General features: G+C 40.2%; 1 protein-coding gene across 1 annotated transcript in view; it reads right to left on the minus strand.

The window, feature by feature from the left end:
* Positions 1 to 365: 365 nt before the first annotated feature.
* Positions 366 to 18961, minus strand: part of cltcl1 (clathrin, heavy chain-like 1) — a 29434-nt gene continuing 10838 nt past the window's right edge. Inside the window, exons 4-31 of the mRNA XM_053326272.1 lie at positions 18429 to 18590; positions 18084 to 18197; positions 17823 to 17996; positions 17378 to 17575; positions 16813 to 17013; positions 16455 to 16607; positions 16153 to 16275; positions 15547 to 15684; positions 15278 to 15442; positions 14922 to 15102; positions 14606 to 14769; positions 14387 to 14512; positions 13973 to 14115; positions 12405 to 12639; positions 12190 to 12312; positions 11951 to 12096; positions 11494 to 11677; positions 10836 to 11028; positions 10577 to 10734; positions 10300 to 10464; positions 9414 to 9689; positions 9156 to 9305; positions 8936 to 9067; positions 8730 to 8840; positions 8075 to 8245; positions 7523 to 7744; positions 2971 to 3046; positions 366 to 2196 (exon numbers count right to left, since the gene is read on the minus strand). Of these exons, the coding sequence (XP_053182247.1) occupies positions 1991 to 2196; positions 2971 to 3046; positions 7523 to 7744; positions 8075 to 8245; positions 8730 to 8840; positions 8936 to 9067; positions 9156 to 9305; positions 9414 to 9689; positions 10300 to 10464; positions 10577 to 10734; positions 10836 to 11028; positions 11494 to 11677; positions 11951 to 12096; positions 12190 to 12312; positions 12405 to 12639; positions 13973 to 14115; positions 14387 to 14512; positions 14606 to 14769; positions 14922 to 15102; positions 15278 to 15442; positions 15547 to 15684; positions 16153 to 16275; positions 16455 to 16607; positions 16813 to 17013; positions 17378 to 17575; positions 17823 to 17996; positions 18084 to 18197; positions 18429 to 18590 (4590 nt within the window). The 3' untranslated portion in view covers positions 366 to 1990. The remainder of the gene's footprint in view (positions 2197 to 2970; positions 3047 to 7522; positions 7745 to 8074; positions 8246 to 8729; positions 8841 to 8935; positions 9068 to 9155; positions 9306 to 9413; positions 9690 to 10299; positions 10465 to 10576; positions 10735 to 10835; positions 11029 to 11493; positions 11678 to 11950; positions 12097 to 12189; positions 12313 to 12404; positions 12640 to 13972; positions 14116 to 14386; positions 14513 to 14605; positions 14770 to 14921; positions 15103 to 15277; positions 15443 to 15546; positions 15685 to 16152; positions 16276 to 16454; positions 16608 to 16812; positions 17014 to 17377; positions 17576 to 17822; positions 17997 to 18083; positions 18198 to 18428; positions 18591 to 18961) is intronic.

Below are 18961 nucleotides of genomic sequence, written 5' to 3' on the forward strand. Positions count from 1 at the left end.
AATCCCTAAAAAACACACAAACAATAGAGGCTGATCCCTTTAGAGCAGTGGTTCTCAAAGTGAAGGGGTCCCAGGGGTGCTTGAGTGGTTTCCATGGTGCTAACAGCAATAAGAGGAATAACACAATGACAAAAAGTATGACTATTTTGGTCATTGGTTTTTGTACACTTCCTGTTATAAAAAAATTTACCAGCACAAATCTTATCAGATGAGGCTCCGTAATCTACTCTGTGTCCTTGATGTGAAAACGTTTGGGAACCACTGCCTTAGAGAGACTGTAAATCTTTTCCTGACATGAATGAATGAAAATGCACAAAGGACACTGTGTGTAAACTTTATTCCTCTTTCTGTATGCATGACTTGTGCAGATAAAGGGAGTGCTTCATATTTGCAGCTCTGGTTTCTTTTTGCTTTCCGCTTTGACAAATCCAGAGTGGACACCACTGTAACAGAGCTCAGCGTATCATACAGGAGGACTGTCGGACAGAACGGGGAGTAAACAATCAACCAAACTGTCACCACGTTGAGCAGCCTTGCCTTAAGACCATTTATTATTAACCTGCTGTTTTTGCATTTTGTCCTTTTTCTTACAAAAATCATTACGCTTTGTTTAAGACTACAACAATACACTATAGACAATACATACGGTATTCCATAATATTTGACTTCTTTGATTAGTTAGGTATTTCAATATATCTTAAATTATACACTGCTTTCAGTACAATAATGTTTTTTTTTTAAACCAACTGGCACCAGGACATGAGCTAATGTTCCCCTGTTTGTTTTGATCTCTTCAGTCTGTCTGCTGTTGGGGTGTCATCACCGTTTTCTGTTAGTCGGGTGAGAAAGTTTCATTGTACATCACTTAGTTTTTGACACAACATTAGTAATACTTGATATACTTGAGTGTAACATGAAAATTGTGCTCCTGGTTGCAGCATTATAGTTTGGCAGCACATGCACAGACTACAGCATTTTTATAGCGTTTTTTTTTTTAATCATTTCATCCTTTCTTTTTGTCTTTTTTATCACTTTTATCCTGAAACGACAGACGTCCAGTACCACAGAGCCTGAAAAGTTGACTGATGAGATCAACCGCACACGGTTTTGCGGCTGCAAGGGAGTGGAAATTTCATTGAGTGTCTCATGGTTTAGTGACCTATCCCTCAAAGGCTTTAAGAGGCTACACACACACACACACACGCACACGCACACGCACACGCGCACGCGCACGCGCACACACACACACACACACACACACACAGACAGTACCATAACCTCATAAACAAGTGTTCTTAGTCCGTTTACAGCATAGCCTTGTTTGAAATCAATCTGTACCTGTTGTGAAAGGACAAACAGAAAAAAAACTATTGCACAGTTACCGTCTTTCTAATCAGAGCATGAGACAGTTGTGAAATTAAACATGAACAAACAAGCCCATTTTTTTTGCCTCCTCCGCCTCTTCTATGTATATAAGGCTGTAGCAGTGCTTCTGGAGGGAGGGGAAGAAGCACAAGCCCCCATGCGCCTCAGTAACAAAGTCTCTTCCTCATCAGTGCTGAAAAAAAGAAGAAATAAAACAAAGAAAGCTGCTCTATGATTAACAAAGTCTACATGGAACAGCAACAGGACAGAGTGGTTTGGTGTCACTAATGTTATCTTCGGTAGGTTAATTCCTCTAAGAAGCTGAGAGGTGACTTCATGCTGTGTAGGTCAGTGATGCAGTTATTACGTCCAAGTGGAGAAAGGCGTCCAACAGCCGTGATGCCATCCTTCTGTATTGAAGAGGGGAGGAGGGACAGATGAAGGGCTGAGAAGCAGTTTCTATTGCAGTTCAGATGAAATTGGGTGGTGTCTCGTCCCGGTGAAGTTTCAGTTGGCCAGCTGAGACCCAGAGCAGCACGGTTCAGTGTGGATCAGGTCTTTGTGGTGTGTGAGTGTGTGTAAGAGGGGAGATGGGGAGAGGGGTGGAAGAGACAAGTTCAGTCCTCTACATGTTGAAGCCGTAAGCGGGCTGAGCAGGGTAGCCCGCAGGTGCAGCAGCAGCAGCAGCAGTGGGGTAGCCCGCAGGTGCAGGGGCGGCCGCAGCGGGGTAGCCCGCAGGTGCAGGGGCGGCCGCAGCGGGGTAGCCGTAGCCTGCGTACGCCGGCTGGGGAGCCACTTGAGCAGGAGCGGCAGTCAACATCAGCTGCTGGCCTGAACACACATACATGCACAGAGGGTTGCATGTTAGTTGTAAAAAGTGCTCATTGCTTTACTGTTTTGTCATCAGATTTTAAGTTAAGGTGACATAAAGGCACAATTTCCAGGTCTATGTTTATATTCTGGGACTCTACTAGAATATATTTGCATGACTTGTAATTTTTAAAAAAATGCCTTTTTTTCTAATACTAGCTCTTTATGAAGCCCCTCAGTTCAGCCATTGTCTGAAACAGGCTGTTATAGCTACTGTCTCTTTAAGACACCCCTCAACATTTTACATACATTCATCTCAGGTTTTTTTATTCATCATTAACATAGACATTCAATATAATAACAGTATAAAATAACAGAAAATCACAAAAAGTTTTTAAGTGGTGCTCTTATGGTTCATCGCTATTCTAGCAAAAGAAGAACCATTAATGATCTGACTAATTTAAGACATGCAGTTTCTCCTCTTTGGCACCACCATTTATCCCTTATATCTTGCCAAAAACTGTATTAAGAATCCAATATGAGCGAATTAGTTTTTCCAGTGACAAGCTGACTCCCCCTACAACAAAAATGCCTAAACCAAGGAAACAACAGAACATTCCCTTCATCCAATCAGTATAAATCTGGTAATGATGTGTTTTACCCCAGGCTTCATAGCCTTAGACAGATAAACATTGCAGCTCACATCCTGCTGTTTTCACAGCAGGCGGCAATTTTCTCCTATTTAGGAACCACAAGCGTCTGCCCCTCAGGGTGACGCACTGCCTGTAAACCTACCAAACACCATCGGCTGAGGCTCTGTCACCTCGTCTTCAGTTTTCCTTTGGCTTTCAGCCTCCTCCAGTTTGTCCACCTGAGGGCAACAAAGACAAGAGAGATCAGACATCACTCTCTCATGTTCTCTACAGAACAAGAGAACGTCTTGTTTCATACATTGTAGGTATCCTACAGAAACACTATACTTCATGTACTCAGCTTTGCAGGCCATTCAAATGCTAATTTTATCGCTAATGCAGGTTTCCATATTTTTCTTACTGTCAAAATCTGTGTGTGCAGAGCCAAACCAACAATAAATTGATCCTACTTGCAAGTAGTGGTAGTCTCCAAAATCTCAAAGTACTTGGAGGAATCTAAATTGCAGCACAAAGTCAAGAAGAACAACCACATTTCTGTGCATGCACAGTCTTCTGCTTTACAATTAAACTCCCTCTCCTCAGACTGAAAACATGATCACTGTGTTAAGTCTTTCAAGCCCATTCTAAACAAACTAACATGCTCATACTCTTCATAATATAAGGAACATGTCACCCAGTGCAGCAGTGTGGCTCATTGTCATGTTTAATAGGTTTTTACAACAATGTAGGTCTACGACACAGAGTAATAACATATATCAGGCTTTGGTATAGACACACAATACTTATAAGTAGGATGAGTTCATTGTTGGTTTGGCTCTGGACATGAGATAAGAAACATTGAAAATCACCAGCTATGTCCTTTAAATTATAAATAAAGCTGTTTGCTGGATACCTACAATCTAGTGATAGCAGTGATGTATCTTTTATTTTTTAAACTCAAATGATAATTTCTTTTGTGATGTACTATAATAGATCAAAAACTCTAATACTACAGTTATAAGACTATGCTGGAGTCTTGACAAGTATAAGCACTGACAAGTATTTCTGGCTAACAAAGAAGATTTGTCATACTCACTTTTTAAATACAATACTACATACAGCACTGCAGCTACACTGAAGTTACCTAAGAGAAGATGCCATGCAGGTTTGGTGAGAATTTCTAATACAGTTTCAAGTACAGATGTTAAGTCCACAGTCTATGCACAATTAAAGAGGCAGTTCACACAAATCAAAAACAACAAAAAACAAAACAAAATAATAATTTCCCACTTGACTCCTTAAGATATCTAGCCATTAAGGTATATTTGCTGAGATGTCTGCCATCACCCCAATTAAAAGGGACTTGCTCAAAGCATCAAAAAATGACATTTTAAAAAACGGTAAATCCTCATTGCTGACACAATGTCATTAATTAGAGTCATCCCTGTTTTCCTAATTTCCTACATTAAGAAAACTGTTAACAGGGAGGTCAGTGGATCATCGTGAATAACCAGGACATCGAGTTACTAAATTGTCAATTTTTTTGCCCTTTGAGCATCACAGATCCAGAAAAAATGAAACTATCTTCATGGTTGGATACAACAAGGAGTAAAAAGGGAAATGTTTTGTGATTTGGATGAACTGACTCTTTAAAAAGCAGTATTAGAGGGGGATTTGAGGTTAAAGAAATATTACATTGTGTATTAAGTGAAGAAAAAAACTATACATGCCTACAATGCTGACACTACATTTCCAGCCATTCACAGTTAACATTGTATCAATAAATGGCAATTACAGCTTCCACATGCATCTCATTCGTTGCTGTAAGCAGGCCCTCCTCACAGATTTTCATTGTATGGAGTGTATGCTGCTGGAATAAAAGCTACCAATTAAAAGCTCACAGGTTAAGCTCATCCTTGCCAGGCATGTTTATGCAGTGAGTTTGGTTGCGGTGCCAATTTCCCTAGTCGCTGAGTGCAAAGAAATGTTCAGGCATTGTGCTTCAACCGTGGAAAAAGCTGAAGACAAAAAGGTTTCTGATGTAAGTGGAGATCCGTTTAAACAATGGGCCATGGCATTTAAATGCAGGAATTTCTTTTGAGTCATGATTGGAAGAGATGGGGAAAAAAAGTTTGGAGAAAAGAATGAAGTTTAAATAACACCTGTGAAGCACTTGTCTTTATATGGCTCCAAAATATTATATAGAGAGAGTAAGAATGGAAAGAAAATTCCAAAAGTGCCTGATCAGTGAATAGAAATTGATTTTAGTAAATAAAACAAGACATTCCTGTGCTGCCTGTTTGATTGCTCACAGATGAGAGACATAGCTGCAAAAAAAAACATCTGGTAAGACCATACTGCTATCTCATGGTGTGTGTTTTTTCTATTTTGTAGTAAAAAGGAGTCCTCATTTCACTTCCCGCGAGGCTGTATTGACTCCATTCCAACCAGTTTGGCCAGTGATGTAAGAAACAAATTGTTTGGTCTCTAGAAAATAAACTGTCTGATTAGCAGAAATAAACTGAAAACAATTCCCAGCAAAGTTAGTGTTTGTAGCCCTGCACTGATGTAACAGCTCAAAATTTAGATTATAACTTGTTAACCATAAGTTAGAAACATGGGGATGCATCTAACAAGTCTAGAGTGGCTCTCTCCCCTTAGCCACCTTTATTTATGTTCTTTGGAGAACATAAGACAGGTGGAAAGATCACTCAGTCTCATAATATCGTCTAAACCTTATCAATTTGCGTCAGAACAACTGAAGGTATCAGTATCTGAGAGACATTCATAAAAAATGCCACATAAGACTTGATGCAGCCCCATAAAAGAAGAGTTAGAGAGGTGAGAGGTATCTGTTAGGCCAGGAAAAGCTAATCCTGGTCATGAAGATCTGAAGAATGGTGTGCAGGCTTTAGTTCCCAACATCAACACAGTGTTGGAATTAGTGGGGTCTCAACTGATTCAAGACTTCCATTTCAGACCACACTTAACCCTCTGGATATACAGGAAATATGGCAGCTGGAGGAGTTCAGCGTCACACAATTCAACCATAGTGTAAAAATGCTGGGAATTCATTATCAGCAGCATCCATGATCCTTAGCTGTTGGATATTTACCCAAAAGCAGCAGCTGATTATATTTCCATTGTTAACAGGTAGCTGATACAGCATTGCCTTCATGTAGTGGTTTTCATGAACTTCTGCAACTATTTGGGGAATTTCATCCCTAATCAAAATGTTTTAGGAGCAAATGTCCACTGTAGGAACTGCAAAGGAGTTTAAATTCAACTTTTCTATTCCATTAGCTTGGTGCCTTTTTATATTGCCACTGAGACAGCAGTGTTTTTCTGGCTGCTGCTTCTTTTTTTTCATTAGGTTGTTTCTGCTAGACTGCCATAAAACTTCACCTGAAAATGAAAATTCATTAACCCAAACGAACAAGGACAGCTTCCCAAGGAGGATAATTTGGAAACTGCTTCCAGTCGATAAACTCAAAATTAAAAACATGTTGTGTTGGTGCTGAATTGGAACAAAAGCCTGCACACATACTTCTACTACAGCTCTCCAGGACCAGAGCTAGTTAGGCCGTACTCAGTCTACAGTCCATGCTAGGTTCCTACATCAGAAACCTAAGAGACAAGTTACAACAAAAAACAAACAGAACACATAAGAGAAATAAAAAGAGGGCCAGAGACCGTCACCTGCGCTGCAAACTCATCAACCTGGAAAAGAACCCAAAGAGATGACCTCAAGTGACCTCACATGTCTACAGGTCAACATTTTAGGAAACTGGCAAGACCATGATTCAGAGGGAGTTTAATATTACTGTTAAGTAAACTTAAATACTTGTCTTCTTCCACTTTCTCATCTATTAGTAGACCTGGTATGACATGCTGTATATAAAAATATTCTTCATGACCTGTTGTTCAACACCTCCAGAGCAGGGTTTTCAATGTCTGATGCAGTATGCCCCCCTCTTAGATAAGACTGGGTTTCAGTAATGTGTTAAAAATATTGATAGTGCAACATATTACAAATTCACATTAATGGATTTTGTTATTCTTTGTTTCCGTCTTACTTCAATTTGAGGGGTAATTATGTACTCAGTTTTGGAACTACAGCTTCCACAATCCTTTGGGGATGTAAACAGGATGTACAGACCAATATGGCCATGGATTCAGTGACTTATATATGGGCTACAACTTGAGCCCTGTTTTTTTAGTACCTAGTAGGTAGTATGCGTATTTGCTATTAGCAGTTCCTGTTTACAATGTAAACATGAATGTGCAGGCAACCATCACTGGATTACTTTGATACTTAAGAAAACATAATAATGTGATAAGTCCTGATGTATTTTTTCTATGATTTGTAAGTGGATTCCTTGACTGAGATTTGAAACAAATTGCGTCTGTCTTTCGATCCATGCTCCACCTTCAACTATTTCGCGCCCGCCTGGGGAGGCGCACCTCAGTTTGAAAACCTTTGCTCCAGAGATATTACTATTGTGGATTATTGTCCATCTCTCACCTTTAGGGACAGGTTTCTACAGGAAATTAAACAATCTAAGAAAAATAAATCAATTTTAGTACACCGTAAAATGTAACATGAAAAGGTGTGTGTTTCTTTTTTAGGAATATCCACTAATTAAACATCATTTTGCAAAACAAGTTATAGCATAAACTAAGGAAACTGTGCTGATTTTCAGTTGAGTACCAACCTTGGTGAGGTACTCTCTCATGACCTGGATGAAGTACGGCATGGCAAAGTCCATGATGTTGTGCCTCCAGGCCAGCTCCAGCACCACATCAGGGTGCAGCAGGTCATAAGAGGCGAACAGGCAGGCGGCAAAGCACTCCTTCCTGCCCTCCTCCAGGAACCACTGGAGCAAAGTCTCTGCCAACTCAGCATCTTTAGACTCTGCTGCATACAGCATGGCATCCTAGGCAAGACAAAGGTGTGGAGTTAATTGACTGGTTAAGATAAGATAAGACAGACTTTATTAATCTATAAATCTATATTATATCTATATTATATATATATTATAAGGAGATGGCCATTGGTGACTGATATTTTTGTCCTATCTTAACTTGATGTTTGCCAGTCCATGTATCTGTCTCCAGATAATGAACATAGGTATATCTTAAGTATAAACAAACAGTGCCATCTATGTGGGCTTGGAGGTATTGTGTGTTTGTGTGAAGGATTTACTGTCGGAGTATAACAGGACTTTTCTTTTCTAAAACATTTTCTTTGAATGTATTTTTCTTACCTTGTAGAGTTTGTCCTTCTTGCAGAGTTCTACACTCTGTCTCCAGCGGTTGTTGCCCTTGTACAGGTAAGCAGCAATGCGTCTGAACTCAATCAGTTCATGTTTCTCTAACCTCTGTGCCAGACCAATGGTGTCAAAGTTGTCGTAGGCATCAATGGATGCTCTCAGGCCCTGTAGGTAACACATAATAAAAAGTTACATCTCAGGTTCAGAACAAAAAGCATGAATGGATGAATGGAGACACGATCCAGTAAATTCATTATAACTGGATGTCAGCAGTGCCATCTAGTGGTCACAGTAACTGTAGAGTTTCAACTATAAGTGACATGATACATTTTACTATCAAAGATAATAAAACCTACAACATTAATGTTAACACTTAAAAAGAAAGAACTGACATAAATCACAAACACTGCTCCAAATATGGCTGTCATGAGATCAAAGGAGGCCCAAAGAGGCCAGATCATCAATCAATTATTTCATATGTGAAGAGGAAAAGTCTTACAAATCACACTTATCAATAAGGGAGGCACAGTCTAAATATGAAACAAACAAGTTACTGTTACTTCAAAGTGTATCTGATTAATTGATTAAGTGTTAACGTTATTTTGTCAATTCTCTAATATTAACATGAGTAACAGAATGGCGAAGAGACCTGGTAGTCCTCCTCCTCTGTCAGCAGGTTGTTGAGAGCTTCATTGACGGACTTGTTGTTGTGATTCTGGACAGACCTCAGGTAGGGTTTGACCAACTTCAGCTGGTTTACCTGGTCAAGCAGAAACAAGTCATATCCTGTCATGTCAACAATACAAACTGTAAAGAAAAAAGAGAGAGGAATCATTCATAGAAGCTGACGATTACCTTGCTGAAAAAGTTGACGGCTCGGCTATGATCCAGCCGTGGAGACAGTATAGTCAGCAGGTCATTGAGTAGGATCGGCTTAAACTCCAAGTAAAAGGTAAGAGATTTATAGTACAGCTCCACATTGGCAACCTGAGGAGAAAAAGAACATGTAAATATCATAAACATAAGTAAAGATGTTTGACAAGGAAAGTAGTCAGCAAATACTTCAACAGTTTACCTTAGCAATAATGTCTTTGAAGAGCCCTTCTTTCCACGCATCTGTTGGATGAGACATCATTGTGATGACAGCATTATCGTACTCCTCATATTTATCATAAAGGAAAACCAGCTCTGCCCATAAGTGAGACTGTTCTGCCGCACGAAGTACCTGGTAAGCAAAAGATACAGAAATACGTGGGGTCATGATACATCCACAAAAAACAGGAATCTTCTGTGCACAGTATCCTTGTGTGTGACGCTTCCTTTGATTTATTACCTTTGGGATGTTGACTCTGGACCAGAAGAGCTCCAGGTGCTCTCTCATCTTCTGAGGTTTGAATTTGGAGTAGAGGATGGCAAGTTCAGTGAACATGCCCATGTGAGCCCGCTCCAGACCCAGTGCGGCCTCTAGCAGAGCAATGAGCTCCTCAAAGTACCCGCGATCCTGGTAGTAGCTGATCAGGTCCTCCAGCTCGTCAGCGTGGATCACTATGTGGAGACCGCAGATCTGTGCCAGCCGAAACTCCTCACCATCCACACATGCAAAACACACCTGATAGAAAAAGGAAGGAGGCGAGAACGACCGATGAGAAAGGAAAACAGCAGACATAAAAGAGGAAATACAAGAATGTAAAATATAGCATCCTGTAAGTGCAGTAGTGCAGACCAAGATCAGAACACACAGTCATATAAATAAAATCAATTATTCTTGCTGAAAAGCTGAAACATGATACTAAGGTTCTCTGCCCATGTTCAAAGGCAAATTACTACTTATCTAGTAAAATTTGGACACTTCATTATTTTAATAATCACAAAAGCGACAATATTTAGTTAGCATTCAACTGGTAGAGCTCACATGAAGCTCTGACTATGCTGAATCCGAATATATAATATAAATAAGGTTTTTAAGTTAAACCAGTATTGTATTGTATTGTTCTGAATTAGATATAGTTGCCTATGTAACTCAGAATATAGATTACAGTATTGTTTCTACTTACTTTCTACCACAAACATCTTTCACATACTGTATATATTCTGTATTAGTTAGTTCATATGGGAATATTCCAGATGCCTTGTGCAGCCTTTTACACCCCAAACCATTCTCACACTGCTGGGTTAAGGTTCGATGCGCAGAGGTTAGCTTTATGTTGTGAGCCAGTTACCTCTTTCCATGTCCGTGTGCTGTTGGCTTTCCTGGCACTGTCCACAGCGGCCTGGTACTCTCCAAGATGGACTAATGTAGATGCAAGTCGAGCAAAGTTTGACACGTTGTTGTATAAGAGCTTGGCTGCTTCATACATCCCCTCCTCATAACATCTATCGCCCACCTGTAGAGGGACAGAGAGAGAGAATCACTAGATGTATGTGTGGTTACTAGTTAGGGTTACAATAGCTACATACATAATAGCTTAGCACTCGAGCTGTGATGTCTTTACTTACCTGCTGTATGTGAGCATTGTTGGGCCCACTGACAAACTCTTCCAGCTCAGCCAGACGGTTTGTTTTAGCCAAAGCAAAGATTAGCTCTGTCTCGACGTACGACTCCCTGGCCTTCTTTCGAGCCATCTGGAGGAACTTAACCAAGTCTTCCCAGTTATCTGTGAAACACAAATGACATCTTAAAGATCAATGCTGATCAATTACATTAAAAAAAACACTCAATGTGAACTGCTAGTGATGCTAAAAATCAAAGGCTTACTGTTCTTGCTGGCTGCGTTGACCACTTCCATGTATGCTGAGGGGTCAACAGCTTTAATATAAGAGTCAATCGCCTCTTTGACCAGGTCCCTTTGCAGCTGAGCTCTGGCTAACTGGCTCCACACGGCAGGCTCATTACAGCGCTCAGCAAACTCATAGGCCCGATCTAAGTTCCCTATGTGCTCTATCAGTACCTACAGAAAAGAGGGGAGAGGAAAGAGTTGCATTATATGATATGACATATATGTAACTACACAAGACATAAAACACCAGTAATAAAATTGAGTTTTACTTGTTGTCATTTACTGTTTATGTCCAGCACTAAAGTAAATACTGCATTTTTCACCAGCAGCAATCACCAGCACAGCTCTTTATGACTCATAATGACAAATTAAATTTAGACACCATGATTGATACTTTTAATGAAATGCATGTTTTTGCTGTAAGGGAAAAGTGCCTGCACTAAGGAAGTGCTTAACATTAAAAAGAGAATAAAGATTCAAAATGCAACTTTTGCCAAAGTGGAGTCACTAAAAATATATCTTATACAGACATCAAACTCCTAAATTTAACAACATAATTGTTAAATATAAGAAATAATCTGATGGTACTCAGATAATAGTGTCAAAGCATATCTAGTTGTAATGCATCCATTTTACCTGTATGGCTGAGGTGTTGACATCAAACTTCTTGAAAATGGCAAAAGCCTCTTCAAAGAGCTCATTACTAATGGCAATATTAGCAATATCTGGAGCGTCATAGTTGTCTAGCCTGTTGATGTACTCCATTACACGAGTGCGGTCTGCCTTGATGGCCGTCAAAATAAGCAGGTTCTGAAGGTTTCTGGAAAAATAAATGGGACAGAGAGATTATTATGAAGATTATTATAAAGATGGCAAGTGTGGCTAAATTATCATCAGTGTTATACTTTATTAGTCCCCTAAGGGAATTTTGTTTTGGGGCACATAGTGCGACATGGTTGCATAGCATTATACACAATGGACATCAGTACAATTACAATTACACAGAGACATACTGGTAGACAACACAGGACAGAATTATATCAGCAACTGCTGTGGCTAAATAACCGGGGAGGGGGTGTAAAGGCCGCTGTACCTGTGTTCACTGAAGACAGAGTTATCTAGTACAATCTTCTCCAGCAGCTCAATCAGCTCATTGGGCAGATCTGCAGTCATGAAGGCCTTGACTGTGACTGACACCTCCTCTGGGTCCTGAGTCTCTGACAGAGCTGTTTGCACCACCTGAAATTAATAAAATAAGAAGTTAGCAAAAGAAAACATATTAGTCATTCACAGTCTGCATCAGTTCGGACGTGGAGCTGGAGAAAACCTGACCTGGTCAATGAGTTGTCTCCTGTAGGGGTTGTTTTCCTCCAACACATTCGCCCAAAGTTCTGGATCTTTCCGCCGCACCAAATATCGAGCCTCACTCTTGAATAATGAGTTCTCATTGCACACCTAGTACATCAGAAACACACTTATTTAAGACTTATGTCAATATGATTTAGATAAATGATCATCTGAAATGCTATGTAATTTGAACTACACACTTTGATGAGATCCAGATCACACTGGCCTCTCTCATAGGCCACACAGGCCAAATGGGGGTCTCTCTTCTCACAGTAGCGTCCGACCACAGCACTGTCGTAGAACGGGTTCTCCTTCAGGAAACGCTCAGGTGTGTTGTTGCTGTCGATGTAGATCTTGGCCAGAGCATTGTGGGTGGCTGGCTCCTCGCAGCCCTCGTGGATACGGGACTCCAGCCATGGCAACAGAAGTTTTAACCTGAGAAGAAACAAAAAATACACCATTTTTAAATATCAGCTTAACCAAATAAAATGTTGCGCATGATTTAAAAGATGTATTTAACAGTTATTCATACCACAAGTGATTAAATCCTTAATTAAATGTTTTAATTCTCCGTTTGTTTAATTGTTATTACTCATCAAGCTTAATTTTACTTACCCTCCACTCTGCCTAACTGTCTAGACAGGTTATCATTTCCATAACTTTTATTACATTGGGGCTAGACTAATAAATTCTAAGGGATATTGCATAACTGCAATATGTGAAAATATTCTAGTTAGGCTGGCATTTTACCAAGGGATTATATAAAACTATAAACAATACTGTATATGTGCAATAATGTGGTTGGACTAGTATTCCACTAAGGGATTGAGCAGTACTGTAATGTATAATTCTGTGGTTAGATTAGAGTTTAAATTAGGTGTAATACTGTGATATATTGGTGTCTGCAACTTGTCGGTCATGTCTTTTATCTTTAATCTTTATATCCTGTGTGTATGTTACGTTAGGCAACGTATGAATCTCACTGAAACAGAGTTTCCCCTTGGGGACAAAACCTTAACCTTTACCTTTTAAAGTGCCATTATGAATGCTGTCTGATTATGATTTCTGTTTTCTGTAGTGTAATGTGTAGCTAGAAATCTAGATGGCAGTGTTGTGTGTTCAGCAGTGTTATTCATTTATGCTGTAGGTATTTATGGTCACACTTTCTCAGATTCACTTTCTGATACAGTATGGCAACAAAGAGGGTTTGCACTGGAAATAGCATTATAAAATGATGAACTGAAGAGCTATTTTGCATTATTCACATGTCTTGGGTAAAATACACGGGGAAAACAGTCCCCCGGAAAGGCCCAGAGAGGATAAACAATGGAAGCACATTGATGCTAAAACGGAAATATTTACTTGAGCTTCTGGAGAGCATAAGGCTCCAAGCATACACAAAGCAGAAGACTAAAACAAGAGCCTGCATATTTCCTCAGACTTATTTATGTATTTGGCTTCAACTCTTGTGTTTGCATTCAGTGATTTGTGGTGTAATAAACATTTACATTTTTGCAAGCATGATGCTTTTTAACTTTATTTATGTCTAATATTATTGAGAACAAGAAGATAGTTTTTAAGTCAATATCTGTTTTTTGGCTTGTGTGACTTTTCTTTCTTTCCATACTGTCATTCCTGGGAAAAATTACCATATGAAATAGCTCACACAGACCACAGACATTCCTTGCATCGCCTGCATAACTGCTACATCTAGTCTAAGGAATTTAGGAAGCCATTTATCACTAAGCTATTTATCACTTAGTCTTACCTGTTCCTCTTCTCTACCTCCTCCACAAGCTCATCAGTGGAAAATTGCCCTCGGACCACCATGATCAAGTTCTTAATGACATCCTCAGAACAATCTACATCCAAAAGACCACCTATGACCACTGGCAAACGACTGGGGTTCACCTAGAAACAAGTGCAACAATATTCAAATGGCAAAATGGCAACATATAGGTCAAATAATGTTAGATCTAGAAGTTTAAGATGTAGTTTCTGGTCATGTTTCTTAAATTTGCCATTTTGGTAATGTAGCAAACAGAATATGTTTAGGTTTTAGACTGTTTGTGGGGCAGAACAAGACGTGTCATCTTGGGACTTGTGATGGGCATTTAAATGAAGACAATAATAAGCTGATAAATGGACAATGAAAATAATCAACAGTTGCAGGCCTACTTACTTTCTGCACATAGATTTCAATGTATTTCTGTAGATTGTTGCGGTAGAGGTAGAGCACCAGGTCATGGACAAAGTCAAAGCGATCACACACGATGATGAGAGGAAGCTGGTCTGTTAGTTTGGCCTCCTACAAAGAGAAGAAACTTTCTGTTTTAACTCCATCAACATTGTTGCTGAATGATATGAATCAATTGCTCTCTGACACTGGGAAATCTTTTACCTTGAGGAAATTTTTAACCCTCTCTGGGTCGTAACAGTTGCTCTCTCTACAGATTCTCTCTACTTCTTTGATCTGTCCTGTTTTACAGGCAGCCTGGATGTACTTGAAGTGAACGTCAGGCTCCTGGCTGAAATTCACAATCGACCCAAGGAAGTAAAACAAGCCTTGAATAGAGATGGCACAGAGAGAAACAGCACATAGTCAGCTCTATCTATTAACTCTTAAAACCTACATGAAAATGAAAATAATTTGGTTTTAATTCATGCCAAAATGACCCAAGTCTGCAACCAAAATCCCACCCATTTGTGATACCTACCCTCATAACTCTTGAAGGATTCAAAGAGCTCCACTAATGCCTGAGTCCCCAGCTGCTCGTGATACTTAGATGCTACCTGGACACAAAGCTGCAGGTTCTGTCTGATGTTAGCTGACAGCATGGCTCTTAGACACTCCAACGAGTCGTCAACGGACAAAGAACCAAAGAAGTTCACCAGCCACTAAAAGGAGAATCAGAAGAAGAAAAAAAGAAGGCAGCAAGAAAGTGAGACAGCAGGCTGAGCAGGGAGAAGGAGGAAAAGAAGTAGATTCAAGAGGCAGTTTCACACATCATCAAAAAAAACTGCTCCCAAAAGAGTGGTATTCACAAACATGACTGCACCTCCACAGGCCTACCTCAGGGTTGAGCAGATGTGTGTGCACCACGGCTCGTTTGATATCATACAGGTCGGTGTAGTGTTCAAGAGCTCTCTGCAGCAAACCTGCCTTCTCACACAGCTGAGCAACATGGGCACGGTCATAGTGTGTGAACATCTGGTTGCCCAGGATCGCATCTGCTACCTAAAAAATAAAAAAAAAATAAAATGTACACATACATGGTCATATAAATCATTGTGAATATCCAAGCTGTAGTTGTTTTTTGTCATTTTAGTCTGAATGTTCACCTGGGGTGCATGTATGAGGTTCATCTCAAGCAGGCGTGTCTGTAAGTGTCCTTCAGCTGGGCGGTTGTTCTTTAAAGCATCCAACAGGAAGGAGGTGCACTGCTGGATTAGGCTGCCCTCCATGAATACATCCACAATCTACAACAGCAGAAATCAAAAATATGGAAGATTGAAAAAAAGTTTGGAGAATTTCTACTGCATAAGAATCATGATTGAGTTAGCATGCACAATAAAATTCAGATTCACACATTACTAAGAGTCACAGGTCCAGATGTTTCTGCTTTTTATTTTTAACAACATGTGCAGAGGCCACAACTGAAATGGGCCAGCCAACTTAACTTTGAGAAGCATCAAGTCATCCAGTTTTCTGGTGGAGACTTGGACAAAGTTGTAATGTGGCTTTAAAAGGAGAAGGGGGTCACTGACTCAGTAAATTCCTGGCATTGCTGGCACATCTGGAATAACACAGATGGAGGCTCCCACACTGGGCACTTTGTGTGTTTGCGTGCATGTGTGAGGGTAGACGTGCAGATGTGTTTTTAAAGGAGGGCATGTGTGGGAGGAACCATATGACTCAAGTGAGTAAGGTGCTGGTGTGTGCATTACCTGGTTGATGTTGGCCAGCGGCTCCTCATCCTGGACCAGCATCTGTGCAAACTGCAGTCCCTGGTCAGGGCTGACTCGCATCACATTCCTCAACAAAAACACCCAGTCTGGGGTGTAGCCAACCTACAGAAGTACAGTTGGATTAAAGCTCACTTCTCAATCTAAACATTTTGAATTCATATGAAAAACGAATAGATAGATAAATATACAGAATGATCTTCTGTATTCTCTTATAAACAAGTCAAAGATGCAGTGAATAAACTTGTCTCATATACTGCTCACATAATAAACTCCCAGATTACCTTCTTAGCATACAGCACTATCTTCTGGAACTGGCCGGTCTCAGCGAAGCACTGGATGACCTTGTTGGGGACGTTAGCTCTGAGGTACACACTAAGAGCGAGGGTAGGGTCAGATGCCTTCACCAGATCACCCAGCTCCTCTGAGCACTCCAGCTGCAACAGATATACACTGACCATAAATATCATTGATAAACATCAATGGGTAGGTGGAGCTATAAACAAGCTCCATTTATGAGTGACAGTCTCATATATATGGCCATTATCAGTTTGGAAATCACAAAGAAAAGAAAGTCTACAGCTCATCTATAAATCAGTCCAGCCTTATGAAAGCTGCCTTGTTCTAATCCTCCAGTCGTACCTTGTCCTCCTTCAGCCATTTCTCCAGCAGCTGCTTGCGGCCCTGCTGCAGGACAGGCCTGCACAGCTCCAGAGACTCAAACTTGTTGAGCTGGCCCTGGTCCAGCAGAATGCCAAAGTACTGCAACAGTGGAGATGCCTGACCCGGTTGAGCCGGCACACTCTGAAACTTACGAATGGTCTCGGCTGTCCGCAAGATACCCTGGGGAGGGGCATAGCAAAGAATGGAGGAATTATGGGTAACGGAAAAAACAAGGAAACAATGAAAGAGGAATGGCATTGAATCTTTTGAGTAAGAATTTCATATTTATTTGAGTACATGTAAATAATGCCATACAATGCCTATGAACAATATTGACGTCTTCCTTTAAACATATTCATATGTCTATTTATTTACAAGACTGAATCACAGCAGGTGTAATGTTTTCAATAATCAGCTGAAAAATACATAAATGTCAAGTGAAAACAAACTTCTACCAATTGATCTATATCAAAATATTAATTTGTGCAAGCAGCATTCTCAATGTGCAGTCACTACAACACATTGCAGTAATGGACAGACATACCTTGGGTGCTGATGCAGCAACCTTTGCGGCTTCTGAATAACTTCCCTGGGCAAACAGAGTGTTGAACTTCCTGCCAAAAAGCTCCTCAGCGCCAGCAAGGTTTGACCTCACAGCCATCCTCAAGGCCAGATCTGGGTTCTGCAGCACGTTGGTGGCATAGTTGACAATGTTTTCCTCTTCAACACATACCGACAAAACCTAGTAGGGAAAGATAAACACAAGATCAGTGATGTAAAAATATATCCTTTGAGATTGTTTGAATCACACAACAGAGCAAATTGTTCTGCTTTCCATCATCCATTTCCATCAAAATGTGTGGGGGTTTTTTTGGGCAAGAACATTTAAACATTTAACTTTAACATCAATAGCAGACCTGCTCTGATGCCGTTACAAAAGCCAGTAATTACGGGAATTACTCACTACCTATTTATGGCTAATTTCTCACCTGTCCCTTCTTGTTAACCCCAATAATTCCTGAAGTGGCTTCATGAGGAGAAGTGACGAAGATGGTCTCTGCACTGATTCGGTTCATGTAGATACACACTCCAGACTCCAGGTCGTACAGGTGAATGTAACCGTACTTAGTGATCAGATATATTACACCATGCTTATTACCAATCTGAGGAGAAAAGACAGGCAGAACTTAATATCCACAAGTCACCCTTAGTATATCCCAAACCAGTGGGTATTAGGGGTCTTTTCTTACCTGCATAGCTACAGGAAAGTCTGTCTGGGCCTCCGGAGGAAAGAACACATCCACTGCTTTCTTAGTAAATGGTTGGTTTCCTGCAGCTGGCTGACCAACTTCAATGATGTGCAGCTGAAAGACGAAAAAGGAAAGGAAGTGACCACAGTGAAGTAAACACAAATTAACTATGAACTTTCTTAATGTCAATAGCTTTTTTGGTGATGTGTACCCAACAAACCATGACAAGATCACATTTTTTTCTCCTGATCTTTCCTTTATATGTCACACAGAGTCCTGTGTTCAAAGAACAGACTAAATACACTGTGATAGGATCATCCTTACGTAACATCTAGAGGCCCTCACCTTTCCACCAGCCTGTGAGCGCACAGCAAAGCAGAAGAGGGTGGAGGATTTGGCATTTCCCTCCACTTTGAACTCCCCAAAGGCGGCAGCATGACCCTCGATGGGCTGGGACACTTTCCTCTCAACAGAATAAAGCTGCATCGCCCCAACCACACGGTTTTGCTGCAGCACAAACACACAAAAAATGTAGGTATGTGTAGATAATATTTGATGCATTTAGATCATTAATGTCACCCCAATTTCAATTACAAATCAGTTATGAATAAATCTAGATTTAAGTTAGGAACTGTTTTGTTCTTCGTGGTTTAGTAACATAAATACTTTTTTATAAATGACTGTGCTTAGATTAGGTCCCTTATTAGGTTTTGTATTTGGTTTGTGAAGATTAGAATAAACAACTAGAAGTTTGGCGCTGTTGTACATGGACTTGAAGTAATCAAAGCTGCCTTTTCTAAGGCTCTACGCTATGTGAAACATCCACAGAAGCATTTATGGGTTGTGTTTTTCTGAATCTCTTCTTTCTACTTTTTCAG

This window comes from Scomber japonicus, chromosome 9, assembly GCF_027409825.1.
Source record: "Scomber japonicus isolate fScoJap1 chromosome 9, fScoJap1.pri, whole genome shotgun sequence".
NCBI classification, from domain to species: domain Eukaryota; kingdom Metazoa; phylum Chordata; class Actinopteri; order Scombriformes; family Scombridae; genus Scomber; species Scomber japonicus.